Raw genomic sequence first — 18,746 nt, 5'->3', positions numbered from 1 at the left:
CAGTCTCTGGAATGTGGCAGGGGCATTTTTCAACCCAAAGGGCATGACACGAAACTGGAAGTGCCCCTCTGGCGTTGAAAATGCTGATCTTTCCTTCGCCCCCTCAGTTAAGGCAATCTGCCAGTAACCTGAAGGCAAATCAAAGGTGCTCAGGTACCGGGCAGCTCCCAACCGATCCACCAGCTCATCAGCTCTGGGGATGGGGTGCGCGTCAGTCTTGGTGACCGCATTGAGCCCACGGTAGTCCACACAGAAACGGAGTTCTGGGGGGCCACCAGGTGTAGCAGCTTTCTTAGGCACTAAGACCACCGGGCTAGCCCAGGGGCTGCTTGAGGGCTCAATTACCCCTAGCGCTAACATCTTAGAAACCTCTTCTTTGATGCTAGCCCTGACCTTGTCAGCCACTCTGTAAAACTTCTGTTTCACAGGCAGATTGTCTCCAGTGTCCACATCGTGGACGCACCAGTTGGTGACACCTGGGGTCAGGGAGAATAGGGGGGCGAACTGACCCAAGACTTGTTGACAGTCCTGCTGCTGCTCTGGGGTCAGGGTGGGTGAGAGTATCACACCATCCACTGACCCATCTTGCTCCTTGGTTGCCAGGAGGTCAGGGAGAGGATCACTATCCTCCTCCCCTCCAGCATCTTTAGCCATGAGCATAGTCACTTCTGACCTCTCAAAGTGGGGTTTGAGGCGGTTCACATGCAACACTCTCAGGGGCTGCCTGGGAGTCTTCAGGTTAACCAATTAGGTAACCTCGCTCTTGCGCTCCACCACCTCATATGGCCCAGACCATTTGTCACGGAGCGCACAAGGCTCCACCGGCGCCATCACCCACACTTTTCTGCCCAGGTTGGAACTCCACAAGAGAGGTGTTCTGATCATACCATCTCTTCATTTCCTCCTGGCTAGCCTCCAGGTTCTCTTGGGCGAGCTTCCTGAAGCGCTTGGTATGGTTGCGGATGGCCAGCACATAGCTGAACACATTCTGAGGGGTTTTCCCCCGGGATTTCTCCCACCCCTCCTTCACCAGAGCGAGAGGCCCTCTGACAGGGTGGCCATACAGCAACTCAAAGGGGCTGAACCCTAAGGATTTCTGAGGCACCTCCCTGTATGCAAATAACAGGCATGGTAACAAGACGTCCCACTTCCGCCTCATGGGCTCCTCTATGCCCATAATCATGCCCTTCAGGGTGCGGTTGAATCTCTCAACCAACCCATTTCCTTGAGGATGGTAAGGTGTGGTGAACTTATAGGTCACTCCACTCACCTTCCAGAGAGACTTCATGTACCTAGAGATGAAGTTTGTACCCCTGTCCGAAACCACCTCTCTGGGGAATCCCACACGGGAAAAGATCCCCATTAAGGCACGGCCCACCACAGAGGCTGTGACTGTCCTGAGAGGGACTGCTTCCGGGTACCGGGTGGCATGGTCCACCAAGACCAGGATAAACCTGTTGCCTAGGGCCGTCTTGGGATCCAGGGGCCCCACGATGTCAATGCCCACCCTCTCAAAAGGGGTGCTCACCACAGGAAAGGGTTGGAGGGGTGCCACGCACTTCCCTCCGCTCTTGCCACTGGCCTGACAAGTTTGGCAAGACTTACAAAAGGCAGCGACGTGCTTCTTCATCTGGGGCCAGTAGAAGTGGGTGACAAGCCTGTAGTAGGTCTTGTCTTGCCCCAGATGTCCTGCGAGAGGCACGTCATGAGCCAGACCCAGTAGGAAGTTCCTGAAGCGCTCGGGTACCACCAGCACACGGGCTGCACCGGCTCACTATAAAGTAAGTCATCCTCCCAGTAGATCAAATGTTCCTTGGACCCCAGGCCTGCGGCCTGGTCTGCAGCCTGCTGCCGCACACCAATGAGGGAAGGGCACTCCTTTTGAGCTTGGCAGAATTCCTCCCTGGAGGGACCACCATCTTGCTGCCACTGGGACAGCTCAGGCAATTCCCCTAGTTCGGCCACCTGTTCCCCTGTAGGTTCCAGGGCATCCCCCTCAGGTTCTGCTTCCTCCTGGACCGTGGGAACAGTGGGGGCTGGTTTCCCGCCCCCTCTACTCCTTCCTCTCTTGGCAGGTCCCTGGGCCATGGTTCCAGGCTCCAGTTCTGCTAATCCACCCTTACTGGCTGCCATTGCACGCGTGGTCACACAGATCCACGCAGGCAAGCCCACCATTGCCAAGTGAGTCTTGTGCTCTACATCTTTCCATGGAGAGCTCTCCAGGTCATTACCTAATAGACAATCTACAGGCAAGGCATCACTTACAACAACTTCCAATGTACCGGAGACTCCTCCCCACTCAAATGGAACACGTGCCAACTTGCAGAGGCGCACTGAACTGTCAGCTGCCACCACAGGACGGAGTACCTTGGGAATGATCTGCTCTTCAGACACCCATTGACACCTGACAGATGTCACACTGGCCCCTGTGTCTCTCAGAGCTTCTATCTCCTTTCCATTGATGGTCACCTTCTGCCCATATTTCTTAGTGTTTAAGAGCAGCAAGGCTTCCTGGGCCATCTCTTGGTCTCCTAAAGAGACCAGGGTCATCACTGCTAACCCCTCCTCCCCACTAGAAATCAAATCCCCTCCCAAAGCTACACTAGCTAATGCCGGAGTTGGAGCACCGGCGGGTGCTGGAGGTTTCTTTGGACATTTGGGGGCAATATGCCCCACCTCCCTACAGGCATAGCAAGTAGGTGGGGGCCTGTTGTCCTGCTTGCCCTTATGGGGCCAGGACTTCTTGGACTTGGGGGGTTGAGACGTTTTCTCCTGGGAACCATTTTGGGGCCCTTTAGAAGACTCCTTTTGATTACCCGTGTCCCCCCCACTCTTCTGCTGGGGACCCTGTCCACCCTTGGCTGGGGTACTTACCACCCCCTTGTTGACCCTGGTGCTAGTCCAGCGGTCCGCCTCTTTAGCAAGCTCACTGGGATCAGTTAACTTGCTATCTAAAAGATGCTGGCGCAGCTCTGGAACACATAAACTACTTAAGTGCTCCCAACTAATCAAGTGACACAACCCCACATAATCAGTAACTTTGCTGCCCTTTATCCAACCTTCCAGTGCACGCGTGTACATACTCACACACTCCACCCAAGTACTTGAATCAAGCTTCTTGAAGTTCCTAAACTTCTGGCGGTACTGTTCTGCGGTGAGCCCATACCGGAGGCATAAAGCCTCCTTCATAGCGGGGTAGGAGAAAGTACCTGTTGCTTCTATGGGTGCCAAGACATCCCTCCCAGAGGCCTCAAAATGCTTCCACAATACAGCCCCCCAATTCCTCTCAGGCACTTCATTCATCTTTAGGGCAAGTTCATACGATCTAAACCACGCATAAATATCCTCACCCCTCTGATAATTCTGCACCAGATCTTTTGGTATGTATACCTTACCCGCCTGTACTGGTTGTGCGCTGCCACCATTAGAGCTGGACCCCCCTCGTTTTTCTTTGATTTCCAGCTCCCTCATGTTCCTCTCATGAGCCAATTGGAGTTTCTTCTCCTCCAAAGTGAGAGCATTTCTTCTCTCCTCCAAAGCGAGAGCATTTCTTCTCTCCTCCGCCGCCTTCTCAGCTTCAAGGCGCAGTCTCCATTCATCTGCTTGGGCTTTGAGTTTAAAAAGCTCAATCTCATGAGCCCTAGCTCTCTGGTTATCCTCCAGCTCCTCTGGAGAAATGGTCCTACTGGAGTGGTTGCTGCCGTGGTTCCTGCCAACCCAAGACGTTGACCTCCTCACTGGCAAATCACTGGGTACAAAAGCATTCTCCTGTGTGCCTCCCTCTCCAGTAATAACTTCTGGATCACCATGTCGGGCCTCCCACCAGGCCCCCAGAGCTTTCCGTAGCTCTTCCTTGTTTGCGCTGCCCTTCACTGGGCATCCAAGCTGTTTGCAGAATTGCTTCAGAGGCCCTTTTTGTAGTTGAACAATTCCTGAATTTCGAATTCCAATTCCACTTCTACCCTCACACTTGGTGCTTCCTGAGACATGATGCTTCCTAACTTTTTCAACAAAAAGGTTTCACCAAAAAGAAAAAATCTTGCGCAACCTGTGCTGCTAAACTAGACTAGTGATGTACAAGAAATCACTGCAGGTCGAGTGCAATTATTAGTTCAGAATCCGCACCGCTGTCCAACAAGGTTAGAACTGGGGGTCTCTAGTTGGCAGAGGTAAGTACCTTAGACCAAGTAGGGACTCTTGCTTCTAGTCAGGGTGAAGGAATAACCCTCTGAGATAACTCCTGCTCACCCTCTAGGTAGCATGGCGCGAGCAGTCTAGGCTAAACAGAGGCAATGTGGATAACATTTGCACTTAACACAACGATAATCCCCAATCCACCACAAACTGAGACCACACAGGTAAGTATATTTTATAAAAATATATAACTTTATCTAGTTTCAGCAAGGTAAATCAAGCAGTTGCACGATAATTACTTCATTATAACAATGTTGCCCTTCTTAATGGTTGCAGTTAAATTGTTAGGAAGTTCTTTATGGAAAATAATGTCTCAAGTCTCTTTAATCAGTCACAAAAAGTAATGCCACTGATTTCCACTTAAGTAGCTCTCAAAACGAGCAATGGCAAAAGGTGCCACTGATTTTCTCACTACTAATCAGCCCCCTGAGCCATGGGCCCCAAGCGCTGCCAATGCGCTCCTTCCCGAGGCCCGGGGACTCTTTCTTCCCCCAGGCGCGAGCTTGCTCCTCCCTGCGCCTCAGGCGCACCGGGCCGTGCAGATCGCACGCGCCCCGGCCGGTCCCCTTTCCTCTCCTGCCCGCTCTCGACAATCCAACGAGCGGCGGGGGAGGTGGTGCTGCTCACCTTGTGGGGGACACCCTAAGCGTCCACCCTAAGCGTGGAAGGGTATTCTCAGATGTGAGACCCTTGCTCATTGCACCATCAGGATTCAAGCAAACCGGGCCGAAGACGGCTGTAATGCCAGAAACCGGTCCCCGGGAGCTTGTTTCCTTCCCAGTGTAAGAATTGGCTTCTGTAGTTTGGTTTGCCCTGTTCCCATCATGCACTGGGACAGGAACAGACTAATTTGCATACAGCCAGGTTCTGAAACTGGGATGGTGCAGTGAGCTAAAAAACGGTGTTGGATCTAGCCCTGATCTCTTGACTGGGTGAGAGCTTTCTGCTAAATTCAGAGACTCTGTCCCTCACCACCCCTTGTTGTAAATATTTTTGTCCACCCTAAGCGTGGAAGGGTATTCTCAGATGTGAGACCCTTGCTCATTGCACCATCAGGATTCAAGCAAACCGGGCCGAAGACGGCTGTAATGCCAGAAACCGGTCCCCGGGAGCTTGTTTCCTTCCCAGTGTAAGAATTGGCTTCTGTAGTTTGGTTTGCCCTGTTCCCATCATGCACTGGGACAGGAACAGACTAATTTGCATACAGCCAGGTTCTGAAACTGGGATGGTGCAGTGAGCTAAAAAACGGTGTTGGATCTAGCCCTGGTCTCTTGACTGGGTGAGAGCTTTCTGCTAAATTCAGAGACTCTGTCCCTCACCACCCCTTGTTGTAAATATTTTTGTCCACCCTAAGCGTGGAAGGGTATTCTCAGATGTGAGACCCTTGCTCATTGCACCATCAGGATTCAAGCAAACCGGGCCGAAGACGGCTGTAATGCCAGAAACCGGTCCCCGGGAGCTTGTTTCCTTCCCAGTGTAAGAATTGGCTTCTGTAGTTTGGTTTGCCCTGTTCCCATCATGCACTGGGACAGGAACAGACTAATTTGCATACAGCCAGGTTCTGAAACTGGGATGGTGCAGTGAGCTAAAAAACGGTGTTGGATCTAGCCCTGATCTCTTGACTGGGTGAGAGCTTTCTGCTAAATTAAGAGACTCTGTCCCTCACCACCCCTTGTTGTAAATATTTTTGTCCACCCTAAGCGTGGAAGGGTATTCTCAGATGTGAGACCCTTGCTCATTGCACCATCAGGATTCAAGCAAACCGGGCCGAAGACGGCTGTAATGCCAGAAACCGGTCCCCGGGAGCTTGTTTCCTTCCCAGTGTAAGAATTGGCTTCTGTAGTTTGGTTTGCCCTGTTCCCATCATGCACTGGGACAGGAACAGACTAATTTGCATACAGCCAGGTTCTGAAACTGGGATGGTGCAGTGAGCTAAAAAACAGTGTTGGATCTAGCCCTGATCTCTTGACTGGGTGAGAGCTTTCTGCTAAATTCAGAGACTCTGTCCCTCACCACCCCTTGTTGTAAATACACCTTGTGGGGGACGGCAGGCCAGGGGTGCGGGACGCTCCGAAATCCCTCGGCGAGGTCGGGTCGATCATTCCCGGTCCCGGCGGTGATCCCGGCAATTCCTCTGCACCTTCCGCAGCTTCAGCTAAGGCAGCCAATCCCGTCGCGGCAAATGGGGCGAGCCTCCAGCAGCACCCGGGAGTCAGCCAATGGCAGTGCGGCTCCCGGGGCAGGCCAGCAATGACGCTCCGCTCCTTCGGCCAATCACGGCCCACCACCACCGATGACGCTGCGCCGCACGGGCCTATCCCGTTGCGGCATTAGTGAGGGGGCTCGGCTCCCTCGACCAATGGGAGCGCAGCGGCTTCGTTCTTCGCCGCTTCAGCTCCCCAACGATCGGCAATCTTCTGGGGGTATTCCTGGCCCTGGGCCGCGATGGTGATTTGGCGGCAAAGGGTTTTTGAGGGCGCAGGTCACGAATAGACCCCCCCTCTCGGCCTCACAACCACTTGGGAGCGGATTTCACGAGGGGAGGCACCACAAGCCTCCGACCCTCGCTGGGAATGTGCCGATGAGCACACCGATCCCTTCCTCATGCTCCCCAGTCGAGTATCACACGTCCCAGGTCACCACAGCACGATCTGGCAGCTGCTTTTGGCAAAGCTTTAGGAACCTTTAACCCTGGGTTCCCAACAGGAGGCCAGCTCTTCTCAGGCCCTTGGAGATTCAAGTTGCAGACACGGCACACAGCAAAGTCTTGGCAGTTTCAAGCAGGCAGGGTCCCAGCACACAGCGAAGTCCCTTTCTCCTCCTCAGCTTTCAGTTAGACAGCAGAACAGGTCAGCCCTTAGAGCACACAGCAAGGCAATCTTCCTTCAGTTCTCCAGCAGTCCTTCTTCCAGCCGAGGTTCCTTCTTGTTTGTAGGATCTCAGAATCTACTCTTCTGTAGTCTGGGGTCCTTCCCTTATACCCCAAAAAGTCTTTGAAGTCCTTTGAAGTCTTTGTGCAAGGGGGCCCTGAGCCCGGTCTAAACCAGTTCTGGGGTTGCTGGAGCACTGGAGGGTTTCTGGTTTCCTTCAGCCTGTCAGTATCAGGGTCAGAGGTGGCAGTTGATCCGCAGGAGGGGGAGCCAGCAGGGTGGTCAGGCAGGCACAGCCCGGCACTATCAGAGGCCATCCCCTCCCACTCCCCTGGCAGCAGATGCGGCCTTTCCTCCACGGGCTAACCCCTTGGAGGCTCTGCAGACCCTGTCATCCTTAACCCAGGCAGTCAATCCACAACCAGTCTCAGGCACACAGAAAGGTTAGACAAGAGAACAGCCACTTTCTAAAAGTACTATTCTCAAACACAGAATTCAAAAACAACCTTTCCTAAAAGATGTGTTATTAAATTCTGAGTTCAGGGATATCAATCACTTATGTTCCATCTTGTTCCTATGGGAAGATAGGCTGGGATCCAATGGGACCAGCCTCCCCCATGTTACTCTATGGAGCAAGACAGCCTTACAGCAGTGAGCACACAACATGGCTGCTGCTCGCTACCAGAGCATGTTACCTGCACTAGTACATGCTCTACCTTATCCATACACTGCACCCTGCCCAGGGGGGAACCTTGAGCCTTCCATAGGGGTGACTGATGTGCACAGACAGGGAAGGGTGAGGCCCAGCCAGTGGGGACACTGGCCAGGCGGACATGGCAGTCCACTGACTGCACACAGGCCCTGCGCTGGCAGGCCTGAGACACCATTTTAGAGCTACTCATGTGGGTGGCGCAATCTGCGCTGCAGGCCCACTAGTAGCATCTGTCATCACCAGCCCTGGCACACACAGTGCACTTTACTAGGGAATTCGTGGTGATACAAATATGCCAATCAGGTATACCCAATCAATATGACAATTTACAGAGGGAGCACTTACACTCTGACACTGATCAGCAGAGTGTCCCAAGCATCTAAACCAGCAAAAACGAAATCCAGCACAGCATCAAAAATACATGAGTCAGAGGCAAAAAGATGGGGGAATAACCACACCAAGGGTGTCAGGTCTAACAGAGACCCACCCACAGGGGGAGCGCTGGCGCTCCCCCCGTGGGTGCCCGATCTTAATCTTTTTCAAAATCTTCCCCTGCCTCCCCCCGCCCCCCCCTCCGCGTCATCAATGAGCGCTGACGTCATTGGAGGTTTCCCTTCTCCTCCGACGCGCAGGGAAGCCATTTGCTTCCTGTGCGTCGGAGGAGAAACAGGTAAGTTTTGGGGCTGGGAGGGGGGATTTAAACAAAAGAGGCATTGGGGGAAAGGAAAGGGTTCTCCTTTCCCTCTATGCCTCTTTTGAGCATTCCTGCTGCACAATCGTGCAGCAGGAATGCCCACTAGACACCAGGGATTTATTTCAATTTTTTACTTTTTTGGCAATGTTTGTTACTTTGGGGAGCGGCCCCTTGGGCAAGGGTCGCTCGCCCTTTAGGGGGGCACGTATTTTCGAGATGTCTGCTACCCGGGAGGGGGCAGAAAATTACATCTTTTTTTTTTAAATAGACGCCAAATCGGGCATTGTTTAGGGGAGTGGCCCCTTGGGCAAGGGCCACTCCCATGGAGCCCATTTTAGGGATGCCTCCTCAAAATATTTAGTCTTGGGGAGCGACCCCTTAGGCAAGGGTCGCTCCCCTTTTGGGGGCAATGTTTATCGCTTTGTCTGCCCCCCTGGGGTGGGGGGGCAGAATTTTGATTTTATTTTAGAAATTGTGCTATTGTGCTGGGGAGTGGCCCCTTGGGCAAGGGTCACTCGCATGGGGGCCATTTTAGGGTGCCTATATTTTAAATTTTAGTCTTGGGGGCATTATAAATAGCTTTGTCAAACCCAGATTAGTTGATGGGGGTGAGAGTTAGATTTGCTGAAGCGCTCTGTCCATCATCCCTTTTGATATCACCCTGAGGGGCAGTTCGGCATATTCTTTTTTTTTTTTGTAGGGCCAGTAGCCCACCAAGTTTTTTTTTTAATGGTGGGGTGCCGCCTTTGGACATGGGTTACGCCTCTTTATGGGAGGAGGATTGTGACCATTTCTGCCCTCTTTGGGCAGTATGTTTTTAGGCCCATCTGCTCCCAAGGAGGGCAGAAGCCATTAGACACCTGAGTTTTTTTTTAAATTTTTGTTTTGGGGGGTGGCCTCAAGGGCAAGGGTTGCTCCCCTTTTACGGGGGTGAATATTTAATTTATACTCTTAGGCCCACCTACCCCTTAGCTTGGATGGTGGTTTGGTGCATTGTTTGCATATGTGATTGTAATGTTTTTTTCTCCTTTTTATTGTACTGTAAAGCTTTTGATTCCGGTTTGTGGTCTCGACAGTGTTTGTTGTGCAGTTTTGCGTACTTGCAGTTTTTGGGTAAGTGAAATATTTGTGTTGTATTTGCTCCAAATGAGTAATATTGTAATGTAAGAATGAATTTTTTTGTAAGTGGTCTCATAGTGGCAGCATATTTAGTTAGTGTTTTGAGCAAGAAAATCTTTGTGATGTGCTTTGCATTGTCTAATATGTAATTTTCTTTTCTCTTTTTTTTTAGTGGGAGATTGTTGATCCATACTGTGTCTGTGCAGAGTACGTGGTGTAACTGCTTCTGGCAAGTGAGTGGTATCGTTTTGGAGTGTATAGGTATTTTTGATAAAGGTGAATTTTGTTCACTGCTTATTTTACATAGTGCTTATTGTTGTTGACTTGTGTGACAAGTTACCTTTATTATTAATTATTATAGCTAGCCGTAGAATGACTGCTCAGCAGGTGGTTGGTATTCTTCTTGAATCTTCCTCTGAGCCAGATTATGACACTGAAAGTGCGTCTGAGGGAGAGGAGGGAGGGGAAGATTCTGGCAGTGAGTTTTCTCTCCACATGGAATCATCGGATGATCAATGTTCTCTCAGTGCAGATGAAGTGCCTGTTTTAAAGGAGGATACTGCTGTGCTGATGGTGCAAGAGGCATCTGCATTGCAGCCTAAGGCTGCTAGGCTTCCTACTGTAAGTGCTGGACTCTGGGTTGATCCAAACATGGTGCAGCCGGTATTGCCTGCCTTTAGCGGTGATGCAGGGTGTAGAGTGGATTGTGAATTTTTTTGCCTATACAGTATTTTCAGTTATTTATGGATGATGTATTTTAGGGTGAGATTGTTGAGCAGACTAATTTGTATGCTGAACAGTTTTTGAGGGACAACAGTGACAAACTTAGGCCCCATTCTAGAGCTACCCGGTGAAAGCAGGTAGTTTTGACATAGGCAATTTTGAAGTCGCCTCACTACGTTTTGGGCCCTTGCCTGTCGCCGGTACATGGGCCTCCCACACAAGTGAGGCGCCATTTTTATCGGGAGACCTGGGGGAACGCTGGGTGGTAGGAAATGTGTGTGAACCCGGTGATGCCACACTTTCCCAAACAAAAATGTGTAATAAAACAGTTTTTTCAGCTAAAATTGAGGTTTGCAAGGGATTCTGGGTAAGGGAACGTTGGGGGATCCACGCAAGCCATACCTCCTTGGAAGCCCCCGGGTGTCTACTTTTCAGAAATGTGTGGGTTTGGAAGGTTTCCCTAGATGGCCGTCGAGCACGGGGCCCAAAACCCAGGTGACCCCCCTTGCAAAAGCAGGTGGTTTTAACATAGGCAATTTTGAAGTAGCCTCACTACGTTTTGGGCTCTTGCCTGTCGCGGTTACTTGGGCCTCCCACACAAGTGAGGCATCATTTTTATCGGGAGACCTGGGGGGACGCTGGGTGGTAGGAAATTTGTGTGAGCCCGGTGTTGGCACACTTTCCCATACAAAAATGTGTGAAAAAACTTTTTTTTCAGCAAAAATTGAGGTTTGCAAGGGATTCTGGGTAATGGAACGTTGGGGGATCCACGCAAGCAATACCTCCTTGAAAGCCCCCGGGTGTCTACTGTCCAGAAATTTGTGTGTTTGGTAGGTTTCCCTAGGTGCCGGCAGAGCTAGGGTGAACAAACTACAGCTAGGCACTTTGCCAGAAAAGGGTCATTTTTCACTGTAAAATTGAGGTATGACCACGTTGCGTTTTGCGCCGTTTCCTGTCGCAAGCACTAGGCTGACTAACACAAGTGGGGTACCATTTTTATTGGAAGACTTTGGGGGACACGGGGTGGAATTAAATTTGTGGATACACGCAGATTCCATAACTTTCCCCCACAGAAATGTGGGGAAAATGTGTTTTTTTTTGTCAATGTTTTAGGTTTGAAGGGATTCTGGGTAACAGAACCTGGTGGGAGGCAGTCAAGTCACCCCATCCTGGATTCCCCTGGGTGTCTAGTTTTCAAACATGTATAGGTTTGCTCGGTTTCCCTAGGTTCCGGCAGAGCTAGGGTTCAAAAATTACAGCTAGGCACTTTGCAAAAAAAGGGCCATTTTTCACAGCGAAACTGAGGTGTGACCACGTTGCGTTTTGCACTGTTTTCTGTCGCGGGCACAAGACCGACCCACACAAGTGAGGTACCGTTTTATCGGGAGACTTAGGGTAATTTAGATTTGTAAATCAACTGTTATTACCTATTAAGTTCCAAATTTTGAAAATGTGCAAATATGTACTGTTTTTAAACACTATAATTTGTACCCATTTCAGAAATACATAGGTGTCTTTCATTCCGATTTTTCCATGTATACATTTTCCCAGAATAATTGCTCTATACCCGGTACATGATAAAATACCATTGAAAGTTGCTTCTCAGTTTTTGGCTCTGGGTTTGTCGGGTTCTTGGTGAACCTACAAGTCCTATATATCCCCACAACCAAAAGGTCCAGTGGATGTAACGTTATATTGCTTTCAAAGAGCTGTCACAATTACAAGAAGTTACAGGTGAAAACGTTGACACAAAAGGCTGTTTTTTTCAACTAATTTTCAATTTTTCCAATATTTAACTGTTAGTTTCTATAAAGAAACCTTCATGGATTTAGACAAATGACCCCTTTCTGAATTCAGAATTTTGTCTACTTTTCTAAAATGTATAGCTTACCAGGATCCATTATTGCTTTCAAACTCATTTTTACCATTAACTGGAAGGAGGTGGAAAGCACTAAAAATAGCAAAAATAGGCTATGTCCCAGAAAAATGCCAAAACTGTGTGAAAAATGTTGGTTCTCTGACAAAAGACTGCCATTCCCTAAAAGCTGGGAAAATGGTGATTTCAGCCCCACAAACCCTTTTTTGATAACATTTGCAGGGAAAACCCCAGAGGCTTTCATTTGCTGCCCGTTTTTCCTATTTTTCTGGAAAAAAACAAAAATGTTACTTTATTTTGCTTAATTTCTGGGACCACTCCAAGGGAACCCACAAACCCTGGGTACCTTTACAATCCCCATGATGTTGGAAGAAAAGGACGCAAAATTGGTGTGGATACCTTATGTGGTCAAAAAGTTACAGGGGCCTAAGCGCGCACTACCCCAAATAGCCAAAAAAAAGGCTCAGCACAGGAGGGGAAAAGGCCTAGCAGCGAAGGGGTTAACAACCTTTTTAGTCAAGCGCATAAAATCCGCTTCCACAGGGTGATAATTGGGGCAACGACCTGACTGATTACCAAATATCCTACAGGGGGTCAGATACGGTAGTCATAAAGTCCAGCTTCTGCAAGGCGACAATTCGGGACACAACCTGAAGAGTACCAATTATCCTACATGGTCTACACTGGATCAGATACGGGAGTAGTATATAATTAGATTGAATGAGTACAAAACATGTAATTCTATAGACTATTACCATGTATCCTATTGTCAGTGTCCATTCCTTGTCATAATCTTAAAATGTAGGTGTAGGGCATTAAGTCCCACTGTTGCATTTACTTCCCACCTTGGGCCAGCTGATGTATGCCTAATACCTATTGTTGAATGATCAGACAGACCTACAATGTTTCTGATGGAGCTGGAAGGCAATAATCAAATAAATACGCTACATATGAACTTCAATAAAACCAAACCCATGGTTATTCTTAATAGTTAATCACAAGTTACATAGTACTTTATTGAACAGATTGAGGAGTTGACGAACTGTTGGTATCTAGGCATCAAAGCGACCTTTAAATTGAATGGCACATGATATAGGGCTGTTTCTGTAAACAATAACTTTAGAAACAGAGGTTTAAAATGTTTCAAAGATCTCTCTGTGGTGATATTCGCTAATGCCAATGGTGCATGCATATGAAGGAAGTTACGCTTCAGTATAGGACTCACTTTCACTTACAAAGACGAAGAGTGACATGAGACAGATGGACAGAACTAGCTGTAACATAGAAAAAGTTTCCCTCATGACCTAAATACTTTAGCAATGGGCAATTCTCATATTTTCATCAACAATCCTTTAACACAAGGTAACACCATTCTATTTTCTCATATTTTTGAATTTTATTTCTTTTTTTTATATAAAGATTATATTTTTCACAGTATTATTTAGTTTCACAAAAATTATTTCATCAAAGAACACCTTGTAATCATCAGTGAATAAAAAGATACAATTCCCATACAGAAAAACAACAAAACAAGATTAAATACACTCTCACAATTCACTCATGCATACACTATACATTCATTCTTTATTCTGTGGCTGAGGGGTCACAAGTTGTTATGTGATCTTATTACGCAAGGCCTTGCGTAATATGAGAATTGTCAATTGCTAAAGTATTTAGGTCATGAGGGAAACCTTTTCTATGTTACTATTGTGTTCCTCTCTTTCCCTGACCTTAAAGGATAATTAGAGGGGGTTCCCTATTTACATGCAGAACTAGCTGTAAACCACAACCCTTGTCTCTGCAGCGCCTACCGTCCCTGCACCAACTGGACTGAAACAAAGGCACAATATCATACGCTGTGCAAAAAAAAAAACGGTGATTTTGTATATTTGGTAACTTAAAAATAAAGCACATTAAAAAACGCATGAAGTGCTATGTAAAGCAAGCTAGACGAATTTTTAAGTAGGCCCACTATGCAAATTGTTAAACATGACAGCAACATGACGTTAAAAGAAGCCACAAGATTTTATGACAAAATTATATTAAATATCAGACGAATGATTTTATTGTGCTTGACAATATTAAGTGGAACGGCTTTACAGAAGCGTTGCCACAAGATCTTTGCTGAGTTTGCGAAATCCTTCCAAAAAAACCGTGGTTTCTAGGAAACAAATCTGCATTTTTAAACGGAGGAGGGGGTTTGCACGCCGGAATAGTACAGCACGCATTGTTGACTTATAAAGTCCTATTTTAAATAGTTTGTACAAACATAAATGCAACTGCTGCTTTTAAATTAGGTCTGTTTGCACATACAAATGAAATAAGCACAAACATCGTATCATTCTTTAAGCTTGGCGTGGAATTACTAAACAAACACAATATGGATCAGTTATCACACTATTAAAATGTATTATTTATTTTGGGCAATGAGCAAGATTTGAACGTTGTACATCCTCCTCTTTAGAAGCACAATATATATATATATATATATATATATATATATATATATATATATATATATATATATATATATATATATATAACCACCAAGATGTCTGTCCATGCCATCTCCTTATTCATGTATACAAGTATCACCAACACAAACGCACTGTCAGTCAGTACCGGGAAACCTAAATCTTTGGCCCACACTGTGACCGGGAAAGCGTCCCAAAGCTCAGGACACGGACCGCCAGCCACAAGCTCTACTACTCTCTGCTCCTACTTAGAACAAAGACTCTAACCCAAGCCTGCGCAGCTGTGACACGCCCACCCTGACATGGTAAGACTTTGTAAACCTCCCCAAGCAAAACTATGACTTTTCCCTGTTGACAAGACATTGCACTTGATTGCAACATTGATAATACGCTTGAGCAGCAGCAGCCCCGACAGTTCCCTTTAATGCCCGCCTGCTCCCCCTACAAATAAGGTTAAGCCACACTGTCCCAACATTACTTGTAAGTAATGACTTACTGTGAATTACCGAATTACTTTTAAGAATTTGTCAGCTCCCTAATGAGGCTGGCATCAGACTTTTAGGAAGAGTATTCAATTCATGTGAACGAAGAATGAGCATTTTTTGTGGTGTGATGTAGATAGGAAAACAGAGTGACCATAAAACATTTTAATTAAAAAAAACACACACTTTGGAGGCATTTTGCAGGAAGGGTGAATATGAATGCAGACATGCAGAGGGGTATGTGTTTAACTGTTAATCAAATTGTAACACCACTTTGGAATTTCATTTACTATGCAGCGTTCTATAATTAACTGAATGTTCTACCACCCACCCAACATGGTTCAAAGTTATCTATGAGTGGGCGTTCCCAGTCGCTTCCCCTTTAAGAGTAAAAGCCTAACCAGGAGGCTTCTCGCACATAGGCTCGTAGTAGTAATTGCTTCTCGGTGTTACTGAAACAGTACTTGTTTCAAGGACTGTTCAGTTGCACCCGAGGTTCCTAGACCCCGGAAAACTGCCTACCTGAGAGGCGAGATAAAGGGGATGCAGAGAATTAACAGCGCTGCGACTTCGGCGTACAAGAAGGAGGCCACTGCTGTCCACTGAAAAGTCATCTCGAGTCTGCCGCGGACCTACGAGCAAAAGAAGCACTTTTATCAATACAGCCGGAGACTTCAGCCTGGCTGACTTCAAGGAAGCAACTCTAGGGGGCGCTGCGCAGGCGGAAGAATATCGCTGATCACGGCAGAAGTTACAAGGCGTCCCGGTAGGGAGCGCTGCGGACGGCGGGAGCGCCTCACTGCAGCAGAACGACGTTACGAATGGCAGCCATAGAGCAAGCCCCTAAACGGGAGAAGGACGCGGCTCATGCGTTTGCGTGCGGGACACGACACAGCACTTGCCTGCTTCACCCTAGCTCAGCACTGCTCACAGTCCGTCCTTTCTCTCTAGTTTCTGCCGACCTACGTGGTGACGTCACCTTGGGCGCGTGCTAGAGCACTACTTCCCTCCTAGACAGACAGGTGTGAGCCAGTCAGATATCTTCAAACTATGGGGCGCGCCCCTTGGGTCCCAGGGGGGTGAAATGTCTCAGTAAAGACTCGTACATTTTGGTAGTTAAAATCACCTTGAGGCGTGATCTTGTTTATTTGTCCCGTTTCCAGGCTATTTTCGTTTACATACAGCCAAAGGGCGTACAAAAGTATGGGAACTTATTTCAATTGCCATGGAGCAGAGGTTAGTCAGGGTGTTGAGAGGGTCAATTACCATCATACAAAGAACAAAATATTCAGTAGCTGATCTGATTTTTTTTAACTCCATGTTAACTGCATGTAAAATAACACACACTTTACATGAAAAATGAATACAAATGCATCAGTGGGAAAACCACTCTTCTTACTGGATGAAATCCCAGTTGGTTAATGCAATCACTGCAGATATTTGTGTGCAACCAGAAAGTCACCGAATTGAAGGCTTCTTGGTGCAGTGTGGATTTGTGACTTTTATTTTTATAGCACTACAAGGTCCTTGTCTGGCAGAAAGCATTGTGAATGTATTATTTTAAAATATCATTACACACAGCATAAGACAGACTACAGAAAAATGATTTAGGTCCAAATTTACAAAGACTTTGTATCAGGTTTGTATTACTTTTTTAACACAAACCTGATGCAAAGTATCTTTGTATTTACAATCTAGCGCAAATCATGATTTGTACTGGATTGTACCCAAACATAATGCAACGTTGTTCAGTGCTGCTCTAGGACCCAGATTTACTAATTGTTAGACCTGGCATCTTTGGCGTGATTACCCCTATCTTTTTGCCTCTGCCTCCTGTATTTTTCGATGCTGTGCTGGATTCGTTTTTGCTGGTTTAGATGCTTTGGACACTCTGCCACTGCTGATCAGTGCCAGAGTGTAAGTGCTCCCTATGTAAATTGTTATTCTGATTGGATATACACGTTTGGCATATTTGTATCGCCATGAAGTCCCTAGTAAAGTGCACTGGGTGTGCCAGGGCCGGTGATGACAAATGCTACTAGTGGGCCTGCAGCACTGATTGTGCCACCCACAGGAGTAGCTCTAAAATGGTGTCTCGGGCCTGCCACTGCAGCGCCCACGGGCAGTTTAGAACTGCCATGTCCTCCTGGTCCGCGTCCCCGCTGACCAGGCCTAACCCTTCCCTTTTCGTGCACATCAGTCACCTCTATGGAAGGCCCAAGGTACCCCCCTGGGCAGGGTGCCGTGTATGTGAAAGGTAGAGCATGTACTAGTGCAGGTGACATGCTCTGGTAGTGAATTACAGCCATTTTCGTTTTTCACTATTGTAAGGCTATCTTGCTCCATAGGTTAACATGGGGGATGCTGGCTACAGTGGTTAACAGCATTTCTTCCCATAGGAACAAGATAGGACATAAGTATCTAGTATCCCTGAACTCAGAATTTAATAACGCATCTTTTAGGAAAGGTTGTTTTTAGATCCTGTGTTTGAGAACAGCACTTTTAGAAAGTTGCTGTTCTCTTGTCTGACCCTTCTGTGTGCCTGGGCCTGTTGGTGTATTGACTGTCTGGTTTGTGAGTGACAGGGGCTGGGGAATTCCCCCGGAGGCTGGATGAGTCAGCACTAGGCTGAATGAATGTAATTGCTACCTGAGTGGTGGGAGGAGTTAGCACCCGGGCTGAATAGGGCTGTGCCTGCCTGCCACAATGCTGGCTCCACCTCCTGCTGGGCGGCTGAGGACCCTGCCCCTCACTCTGAAAGGAAAGATGCAGCCAGCAAAACAAAGTGCTCAGGATCCACCCAGAACTGGTTCAGACCGGGCTCAGGGCCCACATGCACAGAGAGAACAAAGACTTTAGGGGTATAAGTACAGGACCCCTGACAACAGAAAATTAGATCATCCTGGAAATCAAGAAGGAACCTCTGCCAAGGAGAAAGCTGACTCTGAAGAAGAAAGACTGTCCGGCTGTTGCTCTGCTGGACTGACCTGCTGTTGCTTTGCTGCCAAGGAGAGGGGAAGGACTTTGCTGTGAGCTGTGTCCCCTGTCTTGTAGGAATCTCCAAGGGCCTGAGAAGAGCTGGCTCCCTGTTTCCGAAGTCCCAGGAACAAAAGGACTTCACCCCCAGTCTCCCTGAACTCTGCTGAGAGAGTTCTATCCTTCGTAGAGTGCTTGATCCAGTTGTGGGTCCTCTAGAAGTTGAACCTGAGCTGGGAAGTTTGAGACTAAGCTGAGAGACTTGTGAAGCTGAAAAGTGTCGCATCGCTCGCTTGCGGAGCGCATCCCCGACAGTGCGAGAAGTTTCCCGCCGCTACGAAGGTCGAGATCGGCGCAGCGCCTGACATCGCTGCCGGAGCCGCCGCACCCTTCGCTTGCAGGACGCACCAGACCGGTGCGGGAGAATCGAACATCGCTGCGAGTGTCGTTGCAGAGCCTGTCGTCTGGGTGAGATCGCCGCACCGCTTGCTTGCGGACCGCATCACGTCGCTGCGAACATCGTCGCAGAAACATCACATCGAGGAGCTGCGAGAGAGGATCCCCGCTGGACCGTGCATCGTCGCCCCGGAGATCGTCGCAGCCCCTACGAGATCATCGCATCGTGC

At 48.1% G+C, this 18,746-nt stretch overlaps 1 protein-coding gene across 2 annotated transcripts in view; it reads right to left on the bottom strand.

The window, feature by feature from the left end:
* The window catches only part of LOC147750608 (B-cell receptor-associated protein 29-like), a 209,826-nt gene extending 193,670 nt beyond the window's left edge, over positions 1-16,156 (bottom strand). For both annotated transcript variants that reach the window (XR_015310139.1, XM_086967187.1), the window contains exons 1-2: positions 16,047-16,156; positions 15,667-15,776 (exon numbers count right to left, since the gene is read on the bottom strand). Coding sequence is in view for 1 of the 2 variants with exons in the window: in XM_086967187.1 (XP_086823313.1) it covers positions 15,667-15,758 (92 nt within the window). In the remaining variant the exon portion in view is untranslated. The remainder of the gene's footprint in view (positions 1-15,666; positions 15,777-16,046) is intronic.
* Between the last annotated feature and the right edge of the window lie 2,590 nt (positions 16,157-18,746).

The sequence above is a fragment of the Lissotriton vulgaris genome, chromosome 1_1, assembly GCF_964263255.1.
Source record: "Lissotriton vulgaris chromosome 1_1, aLisVul1.2, whole genome shotgun sequence".
Lineage (NCBI taxonomy): Eukaryota > Metazoa > Chordata > Amphibia > Caudata > Salamandridae > Lissotriton > Lissotriton vulgaris.
Note: the sequence above shows the minus strand (reverse complement) of the source record. Positions and strands in the feature narration are given on the sequence as shown.